The sequence below is a fragment of the Leptonychotes weddellii genome, chromosome 4 (assembly GCF_054177405.1).
Source record: "Leptonychotes weddellii isolate Sample4059 chromosome 4, ASM5417740v2, whole genome shotgun sequence".
Classification (NCBI taxonomy): Eukaryota; Metazoa; Chordata; class Mammalia; order Carnivora; family Phocidae; genus Leptonychotes; species Leptonychotes weddellii.
Genome location: NC_138372.1, coordinates 23,343,238 through 23,361,491, shown reverse-complemented (window position 1 = coordinate 23,361,491; position 18,254 = coordinate 23,343,238). Strand labels below are relative to the sequence as shown.

The 18,254-nt window shown below is 45.7% G+C and overlaps 1 protein-coding gene across 1 annotated transcript in view; it reads left to right on the top strand.

The window, feature by feature from the left end:
• CSMD2 (CUB and Sushi multiple domains 2) overlaps nucleotides 1-13,406 on the top strand; it is a 204,497-nt gene extending 191,091 nt beyond the window's left edge. The window contains exons 50-56 of the mRNA XM_081816844.1: nucleotides 2,843-2,908; nucleotides 3,604-3,765; nucleotides 5,470-5,582; nucleotides 6,769-6,856; nucleotides 8,410-8,548; nucleotides 8,782-8,994; nucleotides 11,319-13,406. Of these exons, the coding sequence (XP_081672970.1) occupies nucleotides 2,843-2,908; nucleotides 3,604-3,765; nucleotides 5,470-5,582; nucleotides 6,769-6,856; nucleotides 8,410-8,548; nucleotides 8,782-8,941 (728 nt within the window). The 3' untranslated portion in view covers nucleotides 8,942-8,994; nucleotides 11,319-13,406. The remainder of the gene's footprint in view (nucleotides 1-2,842; nucleotides 2,909-3,603; nucleotides 3,766-5,469; nucleotides 5,583-6,768; nucleotides 6,857-8,409; nucleotides 8,549-8,781; nucleotides 8,995-11,318) is intronic.
• Nucleotides 13,407-18,254: the final 4,848 nt, after the last annotated feature.

Here is an 18,254-nt window from a genome sequence, read left to right as displayed (position 1 = left end):
CTTGATGAGTTTGGACCTTTTCACCTTCTTTTGGTGTCCTTTTAAGCACAAAAGTCTTTAATTTTAATGAACTCCAATTTATCTATATTTTCTTTCTTCATGCTTCCATATCATACCTAAGAAACCATTGCCAAATCCTAGGTCATGAAAACTTATGTCTATGGTTTTTTCTAAGTTTTATAGTTCTAGCTCCCAAATTTAGGTCTTTTGTTCATTTTGTGGGGTTTTTTGTGGGGGGAGGTGGTCATTTGGGGTCCAAATTCATTCTTTTGCATGCGGATATCCAGTTGTCCCAGCTCCATTTGTTGGAAAGACTATTCTTCACTATTCTTCATTGAATTTTCTTGGCACCCTTGCCAAAGATCATTTGACCATAAATATGTGAGCTTATATCTGGATCCTCAGCTTTAGCCATTGATCTGTATAACTGCCTCTATGACATCACCACAGTTCTGATTACAATAGCTTTGTAATAAGTTTTGAAGTTGGGAAGTGTACATCATCCTTTTTGTTCTTTTTCAAGATTGTTTTAGCTCTTCTGGGCCCCTTATATTTCTATATGAACTTTAGGGTTGGATTGTGAAATTCTGCAAAACAGACAGCTGGGATTTTGACAGGGATTGCAGTAAATCTGTAGGTCAGTTTGCGGAATGTTGCCATCTGAACAGTAGTAAGTCTTCCAATCCATGAGCAGGGGATGTCTTTCCATTTATTTAGATCTTTAATTCCTTCTAAAACGATGGTTTGTCATTTTCACTATACACGTCTTGCACTTCTTGGTCACATTTAGTCTTAAGTATTTTACTGTTTTTGATGCTATTATGTACTTGTCTATAAAAGGACAAAATGCTTTAGATGCAGTTGAATTTCAATCCATCCCCTTACTGTGTGATCTTTGGCAAGCCTCTTCACTTCTCTGCCTCTTAACGAGTTTCTCTTCTATAAAATGGAGATAGTAATCTGTACCTCACAGTTTTGAGAGCAGGAGTAAATGAAATAATGTGAATAACATGGCCTAGCACAGCTCCTGGCCTATAAGCTTTCTCCCTCTTACATCCTTCATCTTATAAAACCTAAGACAATAAAGGCATTTTCTTCATAAAAGTACTTTGACTGAGACACTGTGGAAAATTTCTCCACAGCCTTCTGTACATAAACTGCCCTCCGGAGTCGGAATGATTGTGCTCAAAATCTAGCCTCCTCAAGGAGATAGAAGGGAGAGTCTGCCCTTCCTTGGTGATGAGGCAGATATTTCTGTTGTTTCTGTGCAAAAGAAGAAAAGACATTAACAATGGCTGACTGTGACCCTCATGTTCACAACCTCATTTATTCAGCGTAGACCTGTGAGGTATGTTTCAGTATTTTCCCATGTTTCCAGTGAGGAGATGGAGACTTTGAGGGGTAAAGGGACTGGTCCAGGTCACACATCACGAAGTAGCACTGCTGGGACCTGAACCTACACTGTCTGGCTTAGGCCCAGAGCTTGTGACTTTGCCTGTGAGGGCTTCTCAGTCTTTTGTACTCTCCACACACAAGTGCTTTATTGAGTTCAGCTGTAAACTGATGTGTATAGACACTGCTATGAGAGGGGTGAGAGCCTCAGACCATGGGCAGCTACTAGCAGCCTCCATAACATTTTATGGTCTCTGAAATTGCGTGGAGAATCATCAGCGAGCCAGTGGCAAAAGTAATGGTGAACGTAATGATCAGAAGGAGGCCCAAGACCAGGGCCCTGATGTTCAGTCACTTGGCAGCAGGGATGTAGGCCAGGACCCCAGTCACATAGCTTGCCATCTTCAGCTGCCTAGGCTTCACAGAGTAGGCGAAGGCCAGGAAGCCCAGACTGTGTTGAACAGGGACCGGATGATGTGAGCTTATATCTGGATCCTCAGCTTTATCCATTGATCTGTATAACTGCCTCTGTGACATCACCACGAGCTCTTGCTGTGGATATTGACCATGGCGGTCATCAGAGGAGCCAAGCCCTGGGCACCCCGAGTACATCCCCCTCATGCTCCTCCTTGAGCATCTCCTAGGTTGGGAGGGATGTCGGTGTGGACGCCAGAGAAAACGCGCTGGGAATTGTGGTTCATGGTGCGAGACAGAGCAGCTGTTGTGGGCTTCTCAGTCTTACTATCATCACTCCAAGGGAAGGGAGCACACCACTCAAACCCCCACCAGGCCTCAAGGAGTTCACTTTTGATTGTTGGAAGGTCCTCCATCGTGCCAGGCATCTGGGAGGAAAGCAGAGTCCGGGACAGGGCTTTTCAACCTAGGGTCATCAATAGGGGCATTCGGCAGATCTAGGTACAAGGGTGGCAGAAGAGACAGCTTTATTGTCCTTTACCTCTTGCTGAAATTTAACACTTCTTTTAATTTGAAATGTAGACAAAAACCCATAGTAGTGTTAACAATACCTATGACTTTGTCACCGGTAAAAATTACAGAGATTTTCATATTATATTACAGTTGTTATTGATATCATGAAATATTGCTTATGTTCCTGACTACTTCAAGGATATGGTAGTGACTGGACCTGCTATTAGATCCTGTTGTTTAATGCAGTAATAAAGAATCACATATCTACCTGCATCCTAATTCTTTGTTTAATATGTCAATGACTGTAATTGATAAAACGGATTTCCTTTCGACTCATTGTTTTATTATTCCAAGAGGGGTCCATAGCATCACCAGACAAAGTATCCACTCCCAATTTAAGAGGATAAGTCCAAAGCAGGATCTCAGAGAACCCATTGACCTAGTGTCAGAGAGGTGGCCATTATTTTTCCAATAGAGTGTAGACCAGAGTGTGAACCTGTGTTCTTCCATTCTCTTTCCCCAGCAGAGGTCCGGCCGAGTGGGAGACCAATCAACACTGCCCGGGAGCCACCACTCACCCAAGCTTCTGGTAGGTATGGTCCAGAGCTTCGGCTCAAGAAACTGGTGTTGATTCCTTCACCTAGTTACCCAGAGACATGCACATGACTTTCCGAGTACTCAGTGAAAGGGTGTGAAAACTGTCTACAGAGCCAAACAGATTCCTCCACCCACTACCCACCCCTGACAAACTTCAGGAGGAAGTGAACCTGAAGGAAACAGAAACCTCATCCAGAAGAGAGAGCCAAAGCCTTCCAGAAACACATCCAGATCTTCAAGCTCAGGAGCCATTGTTTACCACAACCCCCCCAGCACAGGACTGGCCAGTGTGTAGTCATACAGACACAGAGATCCAAGTCCTGCCCAGGGAGCTTCCTGGAAACGGTTACTTTTTTAACACAGGTATTATTTCTTTCAAAGTGCAATGTCCAGAACTGGGCACATAACTACATGTGTGGCCCGACCAATGCAAAATTATTGTGGACTATCGTATCCTTTTTTGAACTTTATACTTTTATTCATCACATTAGCATGTGTGTTATATAAGAAGGAAACTAGAGTTGGCATCATACTCAGTTCAAGTTCCATTTTGGATCACAGGAGGACCGGAGCACTCCACCATCCTCTCCCGAGTTAGGCTTTGGAGAAAGCAATCTCAGTGAGTGAATTGGGATCAGCCATCAGGTGGCCTCAGTCCCTCTCACATCTGTTTCTCACTTCCTCCAGTTCCTGGGGATGTTTTTGCCAAGAACTCCCTATGGAAAGGGGCCTATGAGTACCAGGGGAAGAAGCAGCCGGCCATGCTCAGAGTGACTGGCTTCCAGGTTGTCAACAGCAAGGTCAACGCCACCATGATTGACCACAGTGGCGTGGAGGTGCACTTGGCTGGTAAGGAGCAGGCCACCCCCGTGAAAGCCTGGGTGTGATAGGGGTGGGCGGGCACACGCCCTCTACAAGGACAAGTCTATTGTCATTGCATCCTCATGTCCTGGGGGGACTTGTCTGATGGGCAGAAGGAGGAGAAATTGTCTGTTCATCTTTGTTTGCATGATAAAATCACCAGGGTCTAAAAGGAAATGGTTAGATGACAAACAATAACTTGAGCTGAAAACAACTCTTAAATAAAGAGAAAAGAGACCGAAATCCCTAAAACTGAACCAAAAATAAGGACAGAATTCCCAGAAGCCAAAATACAGTCAGTCAATAAACAAAAGAAAAAATATTTTTCAGCAATAATCAAAAAACTAAAAGTAAACAGAAAATGTCATTTTCCAGTTATCCCACTAAGATTTTTTTTTTAAGTGATAAACGTTAGTGCTGTTCAAGGTCCAGTGAAGGCACTGAAGCAGTTGATGGTCAATAAAATAGTACAGTTCTAGAAAACAGTTTGGCAATTTGTGTTAAGCTCTTTGAAAATTATTGAACCCATTAATCATATTTCTAAGAATTTTTATCATAAAAAATAACTATGGAAGGAGTGAAACATTCCTGAATAAAAGATGTTGACATTACAGGGCTATTTGTATTACATAAAAACTGGAAAGAGAAAATTATCCAAAAATAACAAAATGGATATATTAATTATAATACATCTGATAGATAAAATAGTATGCCAGTTTGGAGGCAAATGGACCTACCATAGTGCATTTACAATGTGACTCCAGTTTTTAAAGGAAAAATTATATTCATTAGAAAGAAAATTGGGGGGTGCCTGGGTGGTTCAGTTGGTTAAGCATCTGACTTCAGCTCAGGTCATGATTCCAGGGTCCTGGGATGGAACCCTGCCCCTAACCCTAACCCTACTCAGTGGGGAGTCTGCTTCTCCTTCTCCCTCTGCAGCTCCCCCCCTCGTGCACTCTCTCTTGCTCTCTATGTGTCTCAAATAAATAAAATCTTTAAAAAAGAAAGAAAATTGGAAATAATTCCACCAAAAGTTTAACAGTGGCTATTTCTTAGTGATATCAGAAATGATTTCTTTTTTCTTCCTGCATCTCTGCCTTTCCCACAATTTCCCCAATTTTCAATCTTTTTATAATCAGAAAAACTAAATGTCTCAGAAAACAAACATTTCTGGAAGAGATGGACAGGTAAAGGACTGCATGAGTGAATGGATGTAGACATTAATACAAGGCCCACATACAATCATACCCGTTCATCCGTGCGAGCGCACACACGCACAACTGAACAGTCGGGTTCCCCATTCGCTCTAAGGCAGAGTAGTAAAGACATCACAGAAGCCCACGTACATGCGTCCTGCATTCCCGCACCCACGGAGTCGTAAAGCATACTCATGCGTTAACTGACACATTAATGTATGCAAAGTCATATTCACTTTATTCTGACGCGTGCATGCGTTAAAAGGGTCACAAACACAGGTCAGTGATCCAGTTGTCTGTAACACACATGCACACACTCTTGTGTATCCTCACACTCAACGCACACAATCTCATAGGCCAGACTACGCTTACCTACTGGCAGTCATGCATGCCATGTTTACATCAACATCGACACGTGAAATTCCACATACCCGCAAATTTGGGCCTGGAGATTTTTCCAGATCTTTAGTGTACTCTCTGAACTTCCTTTTCCCAGGAATTTACAAGAAAGAAGATTTCCATCTCCTGCTCCAGGTTTACCAGATTACAGGGCCTGTGGAGATCTTTGTGAACAAATTCAAAGACAATCACTGGGCTTTAGATGGGCATGTAAGTGCTGCAAAATCTCAGTCCTTGACCTCCCTGTGCCCTTGCCCTGTCCCTGATTCCCAGATCACAGGCAGGGAAGGGGGGAGAGAGAGTGGAGATGCATAGGATCAACATGGAAACTTGAGAGGTTTACTTGGGGGCCAGGACTGGGATCAAGGGAATCCTCATCTGCTAGTGAAATGGGTAAAGGAAAAGATAAAGGGGCCAGGAGGCGGAGTGTCCAGAGGGCCAGCACATCTGAGTGATATGGAGTAGGGTCTGATGTTCGAGCAGAAAGCAAGGAACCGGAACAGCTGTGTAAGAGTGAATTCAAGCAAGCTGGAGGTAATGGTGTTGTGCTGGGATATGGGAAAAGGTCCCAGGTGACTACTTCAAATATCACTCACAATTGAGGATGCAGATTACAGCTGATTTAGCACAGCTTGAGAGACCAAGACACAGGGGAGGAGATACGGCTTTCTTGCCTTCCCGTGTGGGAAAGCCTAACGACATTCTAGGGCATTCTTAAGGCAGAAGGCAGATCCACAGTGATGCTTCTCTGCCCGTACCTTCCAATTTCACAGGGGGGTGGGAATTGAGCATAGTGTCCCGTATCACACCTGTGGCTTCCCTGTCTCAGACTGTTGATGCTGGACATAGAAGTGTGGGAAGGAGGGAGAGGTGATGGTGGCCAGAGTAGCTGAGGAGTCAGGGTGCATCCGCAGGGACAAGACAGATGAGCCAAGAAGACTTACGTTCCCAACTACCTCCTCAAATTAGTAGCTATTGGAACTGTGATGAACCATCCAAAGTATGTTAAATCTGCTGGGTACACTTTAATCACGGCTCAGTGGTTCCAGGGGCTCTTGACGGTCGTTTTCATCACAGTGATAACGGCTGACAGTTCTCTAGGCCCGGAAGTGGTCTAAGTGCCTTCTCTGCGTGAGCTCGAGCAGGCCTCACCACCACCCTGCGAACAGGTACTGTTGTTAGACCTGCCTGGCAAATGGAAGGCCCACACAGATGAAGTGATGGGACCAGTAGACGATTAAGCACCTCCCCGCCTCCTAGGAGCACCCAGTGGGCCCGCCCCACCTCCAGCACCATAGTCCCAGGGTACACCAGAGACTGACAGCCCGCACCAGGAGGGTGTGCGGCTTCACCTGGCCATGCCCCCATCTCACTGCCTCTGCTCTCACTTTCGCAGGTCTCCTCAGAGTCCCCCGGAGGCACCTTCATCTATCAAGGCTCAGTCAAGGGCCAAGGCTTTGGGCAGTTCGGCTTTCAAAGACTTGGTAACTAGCATTTGTCCTCGGGAAGGGAGACACTTGTGTACAGGGGTGGGTGGGTAGAGGAGTGAAGTGCAACAGCCAAATCCAGGGGTTCTTAACCATTTGCGGGTCACAGCTGCCTTTGAGATTTTTTTTTTTTAAGATTTTATTTATTTATTTGATAGAGACACAGTGAGAGAGGGAACACAAGCAGGGGGAGTGGGAGAGGGAGAAGCAGGCTTCCCGCTGAGCAGGGAGCCCGGTGTGGGGCTCGATCCCAGGACCCTGGGACCATGACCCGAGCCAAAGGCAGACGCTTAACGACTGAGCCACCCAGGCACCCCGGCCTTTGAGATTCTGATAAAGGCTATGGAATATGTCCCCAGAAACAAGCACATACACATGACAGGCTCGACCTTTGCCAAACAGTTTCATGGCCAGGCCTGGAGTTGAGAGCCCTGGCGTAAGGGACGTTGGGTCTTGAATACGGCCCCCAGCAACACCAGCCAGCCAGCCCTTGGGCACCACCCAGACACCCTAAAGCATGCAGATGTGGGGTTCTTAGGGGTGCCTTTAACTCACATTGTCCTTCCCTCCCCGAGCAGTCCCAGAAGGTGGCTCTTCCCTGGCATCTTTACTCTGCCTGCTACAGTCATCGGCATCCAGTCTCCTCCCTTCAGAGACTGACCTTGACCCAGAGCCTCAGACCCTAGTCCAGGGAGGGCCCCTGGTTTCTCCGAGGCGGTGAGGGGAGACAGGAGGCAGTCCGGGGTGCTCAAGAGCCAGCTCTATGTACCCGGCTGCTGATTCCACCATGCCCAGGGGCTCTGCCTGCATTTTCTCGCAGCTCTGACCTTCAGGAAGCTTCTCCTTGTCTTAGCAAAAATCTGCTTCCCTGTCATTCCCACTCTCCTCCCCTAGGGGAGTTCTTAGCTCGCCCTTGTGAGGAGCATGGAGTAAGACCTCTCTCTTCCCGACAGCACCCCTTCAAGTACTTGAAGACAGTTCCCCTGGCCCCTCAGCCTGACACACCAGAGAGAACTCAGAAGCTGGAGTTCTCGATTCTGGCTTCTCAACTGACTCCCCATCCCCCCGGGGCAGACCTGTCCCCTCTTGGAGCCTCCACCCGGGTGCGGTGGGCAACTTGTCTCCCTGCGCTCCTCTGAGCGCCCGGCCCAGCCTGGTGCCAGGAGGACCACAGCGGAGGAGGAGGAGGGAGACCCCCGCCCCAGGCTGCTCACACTTCTTCTCCCACGCCCCCCGCCCCCAGCAGGCCCACCCTCACCTGTTTTGTATTTGGGCTTCCTCCTAAGGTTTTACCTGATAAAAGGCTTCTGTGGCCAAAAGAAGTTTCAAAACTTCTGAAGGCGGCACCCTCTGAAGACTTTAGCCTGTGACAGGTTTTAGGTTCTCCTGCAGATTGGCTCCCGGGGACTGGGGGCGGGGAAGGCAGCTGGCTCGGGGTCTGGGCTGCAGGAGATGACCTCCCTGCTCGAGGCCACACCGCCCCCCGGGGGGCTGTCCCCTCACATAGCTGGGTCTCTGTGACCTGAGGTTTCTGCTCTGCGACTTTGCAGACCTCAGGCTGCTGGAGTCCGACCCCGAGTCCATCGGCCGCCACTTTGCTTCCAACAGCAGCTCTGTGGCCGCCGCAATCCTGGTGCCTTTCATCGCGCTCATCATCGCGGGCTTTGTGCTCTATCTCTACAAGCACAGGTACGGGAGGGAGGGCGGCGGGGGAGAGCGGGGGGTAGGGGGGCGCCTGGAGGGGGTAGGGCCGCATCTCCGACCCCAGCCCACAGCCTTCCTGGGGCCTTCTGAGAGGAAGACACAACCTCCCGTTCCCTCCCTCTCCCCCTTCAGACCAAGTCAGCCTCTCTCTCTCTCAATCTCTCTCTCTCTCTCTCTCTCTCTCTCGCTCTCTCTGTCACTCGCTGTCTTACTCCCAGGAGAAGACCCAAAGTTCCGTTCAATGGCTATGCTGGCCATGAGAACACAAACGTCAGGGCCACATTCGAGAACCCAATGTACGACCGCAACATCCAGCCCACAGACATCATGGCCACCGAGGCGGAGTTCACAGTCAGCACAGTGTGTACAGCGGTATAGCCACCAGGCCTGGCTGCCACCGCCGCCCCCGAGAGCCCCGCCTCCGGCAGCCGGTGAGACGCGCGTGCGCGGGGGGGGGGGGGGGGGGGGGGGGGCAGCCCCGCCCACAGATGGGGACAGCCCCGCCCACAGGCGGGGGGGGCGGGGGACGGACCGAGCGCTGAGTACGGCTGTGCTCCAGGCGCTGAGCTAGGGACGGCCCCCCTGCGAGGTGGGTACTGTTGTTATCCCCATTCAGTGAGAAAACTGAGGTACAGGAAAAGAATGAACTCGACCAAGATCACACAGCTAGTAAGTAGCAGGGGCAGAATCCAGTCCCAGTTACAGGCAGGCTGACTCCAGAGACTATGCTCTTCTTAGCCCTTGGGCTTGGCAAAATATCCAAGTAGAATGTGGCAGTCAGGGCTCTCCGGAGAGAGGTGCATGTGTGTATACATAATACATACATAAAATACACATACCATGCATATATATCTACATCTCCGTATAGACATCTGCATATCTATGTCCATACAGGAAGATGTATGCATAAGTATATCTAGATATATAGAGAATACCCATCTAGAGAGATGGATATACATATGTATGTATTGTATATATACTTAGAGAGAGAGGTGGGGGGAGAGATTTAGTTTAAGGAATTGGTTCACATGATTGTGGTGCTGGAAAGTCTAAAGTCCACAGGGCAGGCCTGCAGGCTGGAAATTCCATCAGGGGTTGATTTCATCTTGATCCAAAGGCCATCTGGAGGCAGAATTCCTTCCTCCTCAGGGACCTTAATTTTTCTCCTCAGGCCTTCAACTGATTGGACGAGGCCCACCTCTATGGGGTGGGTAATCTGCTTTACTCAAAGTCTACTGATTTAAGTGTTAACACACCTAAGAAATCCCTTCACAGCAACATCTAGACCTGTGTTCGACCAAACAACTAGTGTCTGACCAGAGCCTTGTCGAGCTGATGTGTCAAATTAGCCATCACCTAGATCATGGGAGATGGTTGCCACAATCCCTGCCTGTCTCCAATTCTCCCCTCCCTCCTCTGCGTCCACTTTCTCCTCTAGATTATTTCTCTAGCTTAAGTCTAAGCTTAAAATTGTAGGCATTAAGATAATTTATACATAAAGAGATAAAAATTATTTTCAGAATATACAAAGGCAACCATTGAACAGAAATAATTAACTTATTGAGTTTTTCCATATCCTTTGACATCCGTCTGAAACAAACATTTAAAGAAGGAGGAGAAATTATTCCAGAATTCCATACTTAGTTCTGAGGTTTCGTCTTTATGATCCCTCTGTACTTTTTCTTACTCAGAACTCGTACAAATAGAAAGCAAAAAAGAAAAAGGAAAATCCCCTCTGATGACATAAGTCAGGCCTTACAGGTGATCAGTAATGACTCTGAACTTCGAGTTGCTGAATTACTGAACAGTATAAGAGAGGAACCAGAATGCCCCCTGATCTGCATCACGCCCCTCCCCAACCCCTGCTGCCATCTCGGGCTCCATTGGGTCCCCACACCTGTGCGCATATGTGTCACCTCCAGGTCACGTGCAGTTGGGGTCTCCAAGTCTAAGAGCCCCCAGCATTGTCTGTCATCAGCATTCAGGGCTTCAGAATATTCCACCCAGGCCACAGCCATCCAGCAAGGCTCCCCTGGAGAGGCGCCCACTGTGCCCTGCCCAGAGCAGGAGCGCAGAGGAAACACAGAGAAAGCGTTGTTGACTCAGGGAGGGGATGTATGAAGAACTACCCTGAACACACACACATAGGATTAAAATGAATAATTAGGTGATGAATTCAAATGATGCCTAACAAGAACAGCTGAAATTAAAATAAGAACCCGAAATAGGAAAATCATGGAGGCCTGTGGGGTCAGTGAGTCAGGGAGCAGGGCTGTGGTATGGCTCTCGTGGGCCTTTTCCTCCATTAAAAAAAAATATTAAACATGATAGTTGACAACTATGTTGTTATAAAGATGAATATAACCCAGTCTGGACACATTATTGTATGCCCATTATTGTCATATTCATATTTTTTCCTTCCGATTTTGAAAGAAATTAAGTTAAACCATTTTCCTGCACCCCTAAAAGTGTGGTGGCCCCTAAGCATTGGGTCTCTTGTGCCTAATGGATAAGTTGATACTGCCAGAAAAAAAAAGACAATATGGGAGAATGTGTGTCCTGCTGTGTGTGTTCCCCCACCTACACCCCATCCTCAGTTGGGGAAGATCAAAGATCAAGGCTACTAATTTACTTCTTTCCCTTTTATCCCTCTTTGCTTTGCCTCTTTTCTCTCACCGGCTCCTGCTCCCTGCCCCACCCCACCCCACCCCGCCTCTCTTGTTTACAATCTCTGGTGCCATCTGTCTGTCCCTAGTTCTCCGGGGACAGGCCGAGAGCCCCCTGAGCACAGCGCCCGGTGCCCATCTTCGTCTGTCTCTCTGCCTGTGTCTGCTACTGCTGGGACTTGGGCCCTCGCCCCGCCACCATCTGCACCCGCCACCCCAGAGAAGACGCCCACTGGGCCCCGACTTTGGACAGTAAAGGAAGAGGGGGCTGCAGATGGATGAAGGAAGCTTACAGATTTAAAATAGCAAAGCATCTTGTGGATGTGCCCGTGTGTGTATGGGCCTGAGCACACATAAACGCACACGCCTCTCCTTCATTTGAGTCTATGGAAGAGACCACAGAAGCTTAAGAAAGAAAGAGAGCTGTGTGTGAAAGATGCCCCATGCCCTGCTCCCCCCCCACACACAGAAGAGGTGAAGAGGAGGACACACTGAAACCAACACGCCCCGTCTGCCCCGTGTGTGAGGACACGGTGACTGTGTCAGCAGGTGGCCAACGTGCAGAAAGCAGCTGTCTGCCAATGGACGTCCTCATCTGCAGGGTGACAGCAAGGAGTACCCCAAGGGCAGAAAAACATCTGAAGAAGTACTGTAGAAAGCAGTTTATTTTTCCCAACAGAATTTTATTGAGTTCTAAGCGCAGTAAGTTAAAAAAGTCATTCCGGGTCCCGGGCAGCACTGGGAAAGAAGGGTGAGTTGGGGGGAGGGACAACAGGAATCGGGCCTTGAGTCCAAGGTCAAGTCTGGCTGTCAACTGACAGGAGAAAAGAAGCAAGTCAGTGGCCCAGACAGAGGTGGCCAAGGCTGCAGGCATCGGGAAGGGGCTGGTACAGGAGGGCAAGTCTAGCCCAGTGTCCAAAAAGTAATGGCTGCCATGTGCTGAGTTTCTTCTCTGTGCCTGACACTTTCGGTGTATCATTTCTAGACCTTACAACACCCAAAATATAGGAATTATTGTTCTTGTCTTATAAACGAGAAAACAGAAGCCCGGAAAGGTTGAAGAGACATAAGCCACACAGTAAGTGTGCAGTCAGGACGCTAACCCAGATGGGTCTGGCTCCAAAGTCCACAACACCAGCTGCCAGACACCCAGGTCTAACGGGGCACCAAATACGGGGGGGAGTAGGTGCAGAGCTGTGGCCAAGGCTGGTGGGCCAGGCAGGGGACCTGTGTGTCCCAGCTGGGCTCTGTTCTCTCCACTTGGCAGCGTCAGGGAAAGGACCCAGTGCCCAGGCCCCCGGGAGCCGGCGCTGGCCCCTTGGCTCTCAGCAGCCCCTCGCTACAGCAGACAGACAACCTGAGCATTCCTGAATCAAAAGAATGGAGTGAATGAAAGTCACATTCTCTCCAGTTCCTTGCAAATCGGCTTGATTCATTTTGAGTTCCATCGTCCCTGGGTCATTATTGAATTCCGTATACGTATTGTTGGAACACTAACAAGTTGAGGGATCAAACGGTGGCATTTAGAGCTGTTTTCTCTGTCCTCGGGAAGGTCCCCCTGGGCTTAAGACCTGTGCACATGTGACATGCTGTCCTGAGGTGTTCAATTCACATAATTGAAATAACAAATAGAAATGTAAGGGAATGGAATGGCAGGGACACCCGGTTCTTAAGCAAATGAAGCGAGCTGCCTAACGTTAAGACGGGCTGAGAGGTGGTCAGTTTCCAGCACACGGGACTGGGACCGCAATGGCAGGAGCCCACAGCCGCCCACACCTGCTCTGGGCCACCACACCCCTGGCTTGGCGGGAGAGGACCAACCCAAACACACACACTCACGTGCTCATCCCTCTCCTTCCCTGGAAACAAATGCAGGAAGTTCTTTGGCTGCATCCTTTCCCTGTTCTTCACTCCTCTCAGACCACGCAGTGGACTCCTTCTCCAGCCCTGCCTCCGCCCCTCCCCTGTGTCCCCTTTGAAGTCCCAGGAGACGCCAGTGGGGCACCCAGCACTCTGCTGTGCATCACCCATGCCCACCTCTGGCATTTTCACACCACCTCCAGAGGCTTGGAAGGAACCGGGGCAGACTAGGCCTTTCACTCACCATCCACACCATACACCCACCGCCATCCCATGAGGAAAAAAAAAAAAAAGTAAAACAAAAACAACAAAAAAAATCTTTTGTACAGAGATATATTTTTATTATACAAAGTTTGTACAGTACCAAAAAAGAAAGAAAAAAAGGTGTAAATTTTTTTTTCATTATTGTAGGTAAACGGTAGTGGAAGCCTTTTTTGTAAATGTAATAAAATGTATAAATATGGTTTTCAGAAAACATCAAGTACTGTAAATATGTAATCTACACACCTTCTTGGCTTGTCTGTGGTATACACATTTAATTTATCTGTCTCTGTATATGAGGCTTCCCCTGGGGTCCTGCATTATGGTACTTTCCTGAATTTGAAAGCAATTTTAAATTTTTTGAATTCAAATAAAATATAAATTTTTGCATTGGTTTCTTACATTTTAATGGCCTTTTCCGTGGCTAGGGGCAAGTGTTTCTTGGGGAAGGGGAGGAAAGACATATTTTGGGCCAGAAGCCAAGAGTGGAAATGTGGAAATCTACCATAGACCAAAATTAACACAAAAGGGGGTACATACCTAAACATAAGACCTAAAATATAAAAATCTTACAAGAAAGCATAGGGGAAAACTTCATGACATTGGATTTGGTGATGATTTCTGGGCTAGGACCCCAAGAGCACAGGCAACAAAAGAAAAAACAGATAAATTGCACTCCATCAAATCCAAAAACTGCATCAAAGGACACAGTCAACAGAGTGAAAAGGCAACCTAAGGGATGGGAGGAAATATTTGCAAATTGTATACTGTTAAGGGATCAACATCCAAAAAAATGTAAGGAATTCCTACAATTCAACAACAACAAAGCCTGATTTTATTTTTTTAAAGATTTTATTCATTTGAGAGAGCGAGAAAAAGGACGAGGGAGGGAGGAGCAGAGGGAGAGCAACAAGCAGACTCCGAGCTGAGCGTGGAGCCCAATGGAGGGCTCAATCCCACGACCCTGAGATCACAACCCGAGCCAAAATCAAGAGTCAGATGCTTAACCTACTGAGCCACCCAGGCGCCCCTCAAAACCCAATTTTAAAACAGGCAAAGCGCTTGAAGAGACATTTCTCCAAAGAAGACACACAGGTGACCAACAAGCACAGGAAAAATTGCAAAACATCACTCATCATTAGGGACATGCAATCAAAACCACAGTGAGATGCCACCTCACATCTGTTAGGATAGGTTCTGTGAAAAACACAGAAAATACCAAGAGTTGGCGAGGATGTAGAGAAACTGGAATCCTTGTGTGTGTGAAATAGTAAAACCGCTGTGGAAAATGGTATGGAGGTTCCTCAGAAAACGGGCTGCTGTATGATCCAGCCATTCTTCTTCTGAGTATATATCCAAAAGAATGGAAAGCAGAGTCACAAAGAGATATATGTGTGCCCATGTTCATAGCAGCATCATTGGCGATAGCTTAGGGGTAGAAGAGCCCAAATGTCAACTGACAGATGAATGGATACGCAAGATGTGCTACATGGAATAGTAGCCTTAAAGAGGAGAGAGACTTTGACACATGCTGCCACGTAGAGGAAGCTTGAGAACATTATGCTAAGTGAAACAAACCCATTACAGGACAAATACAGCACGATTCTGCTTTTATAAGGTGTCAGATTCATAGAAATAAAGTAGAATGGTGGTTGCCAGGGGCTGGAGGGAGGGGGGAGTGGGAGCTGCTTAATGGGTACGGAGTTTCCATTTTACAAGATGAAAAAAATCCTGGAGATTGCACAACAATGTGAATATATTTGATAATACCTGTACCCTTAAAAATGGTTAAGATGGTAAATTTTATGCAATGTGTATTTCATCACATTTTTTTATTTAAAAAATTAAGTTATAATAAAGCCCAGCTCAGCTCAGGATAGGAACCTGGGGACAGAAAAGTTATTCTCCTTCAGGGATGGGGTTTGGCCTGGACTGAAGAGGTCAGGTTCTAAGGATGGCAGCCTAAAGGGCAGGTGGCTTAGGCAGCAGGAAATCTATAGCAGACAAAGGCCAAACTAAGGAGGATCATCCAGGCAAGACGGCCACTGCAGGAGAGGGAAAGAAGGAAGAACTGGCAAGAGCTGGGGGTCTCCTCTAGGGAACCCTTGTGCACTGTGGGTGGGAAGGCAAACTGGCGCAGCCACTGTGGAAAACAGTACGGAGATTCCTCCAAAAATTAAAAATAGAACTACCATATGATCCACCTCTGGCAATTCCACTTCTGGGTATATATCCAGAGGAAACAAAATCACTATCTTAGAGATAACTGTATCCCCATGTTCATTGCAGCATTGTTTACAATAGCCAAGACATGGAAGCAACCTAAGTGTCCATCGATGGACGAATGGATAAAGAAGACACACACACACACACGCACACACACATGTAATAGTATTAAGCCATAAAGAGAAGAGAGAGAAGGAAATCCCAACATTTGCAACCACATGGATGGATCTTGAGGACATTATACTAAGTGAAATAAGTCACGCAGAGAAACAAATACTGTATATTCTCACTTATATGTGGAATCTTACAAAACAGAACTCACAAATACAGAGAATAGATTGGTGGTTGCCAAAGGCAAGGATGGTGCACAGGAGAAATGGGTGAAGGTGGTCAAAAGACACAAACTTCAAGTTGTAAGAGAACCAAGTTCTAGAGATTTAATGCACAGCATGGTGACTATAGTTCACAATACTGTATTGTATATTTGAAAGTTGCTAAGAGAATAGATCTTAAAAGTTCTCATCACACAAAAAAAGAGTGTAACTATGTGAGGTAATAGATGTCAACTAAACCTACGTGGTAATCATGTCACAATGTATACATACAGCAAATCAGTGTGTTGTATGCTTTAAATTAATACAATGTTATGTATCAATTATATCTCAATAAAACTAGAGGGAAAACAGCATAAAACAGAAAATAAGTAGTAAAATATTTAGCTAATGAAAATACTCCCCCCAAAAAATATAAGCAAAAGAGAGGGAAAAAAATTTTTTTAGAGGACAAGAAAACATTCTCTGGGCCTCCAGGTTAAAAATTAAGTCCATTGCAAGAAAAGAAAATCAGGTTGTCATCAGGCAAAACACACAAAGCAACACAAGCAACACACAAAGCAAAACAAGAGTGAAGCAACATTTTTCAACAAACTGAAGGGAAAATATAAGCCAACTATTATATATGCAGTAATTTTTAAGCATCAAGACTAGGAAACACAGTATTAAATATTCAAGAACTCAGGAATATTTTACTCAGGAACCCCTCCTGAAAAATCTACTACTAATGAGAGGACAGGTTTTATCCAACCCATTGGGAACTTCAGCAAAAAGACTGGTATTGAGAATGGATTATATTGAAATCTAAGATGAAGAATGGAAGATGGAAGAATAGTATATAATAAATAGTATAAAGATGGAAGAATAGTATATAAATGTCATGTGCCTGACAAAGAGGAAATATTTTTTTTAATGGGAAGAGAAAGGAGAGGAAAGGGGAAAGTAAAATGAACCCATTTTTGGCCACAGAGAGAATAGGTGGGAGTCAAAAGATCACCTAAAGAAAGATTTCTCAAACTCAGCACCACTGACATTGGGGGCTGGATACTTTTTGCTGTTGCATTTGGCTGTACTGTGCATTATAGAATGTTTAGAAGCATCCCTGGCTTCTACCCACTAGATGCCAGTAGCACTCCTCCTCCAGTAGTAACAACCAAAAATGTTTTCAGATATTGCCACATGTCTTCTGGGAAACAAAACTGATACACACACGCCCTCCCTCCCCTCCATTGAGAACCGCTAATATAAAGCTAATAAAATAATAAGAACCTAAGTAGTGAAAAGGAGGAGTAAGGGCATTCCATAAATGTATTAGTATAAAGGAAATCATTAGAATAAAAATACAAATTTTGCTAAATATTAATACACATTTTTTAATAAACATTTTAAAAGGACCCAAAATATCACATTGTGAGAGAACCAGTAAATATGACAAATACACAAAGCAAATACAACATAAAATATTATGACAGATCTGAAAACAAACATGGCCATTGTATCACTAAATGTAATTAGGTTTAATTCACTTGTTAAAAGGTTTCAGATTAGTTCACAAGGTAAAACTCAACTCTGTGCTATAACAAGAGGCATACCTAAAATAAAGTAAATCAAAACAGCTAAAACCAAAGGAATAGGCATATGTTCTGCATGGTTCAAGACAATTATATATTCTGTAAGCTGGACTTTTAGTAGGGCAGGGGAGAGGGATGAGCTCTCATAGCCACACTGGGGGTCAGATATGGGTATGCTGGGGGTCCTAGAGCACATGGATGCATGGCTTGGAGCTAAAGTAAAGAAACATAGTTGCTACAGTTTTTACTGTTAGTGTTTCAAAGGGGGAATCAGGAAAAACAACAAAGGAATGAACAAAGGAGCAGCAGACATATGCAAATAAGAACCCAGGGACCTCTGTCTTGGCATCAGATAAGTCAGAATTCAGGCCCAAAGGCATCAAACAAGACCAAGAAGCTCATTTTACAATGCTAAAGGACACAATTCACAATGAAGATGTAACATATGTTAACTACTCACCCTATAAGAAGCAGCCACTTTCATACAGCAGAAACTAAGAAATGCAAAGAGAAATAGAAATACACCAATAATAGGAGCTGTAAGTCACTACCATGAGGCCAAAAAAATTGAGGTAACAAAAAAAAGGAAAGTTGCAGAAGACCTAAACAAAATAATCGTAAGGAATTTTTTATGAATTTTATGAAAAAAGAACTGCAAGAAAATGAACTATTTTCAAAAATCATGGTGGTAATAATGTTGGTATTTTATTTGGATACTGTTTTGTGAGTTATGGGAAAAAATGAATAATTTTGTTGGTGTAGTTTTTTACAGGGT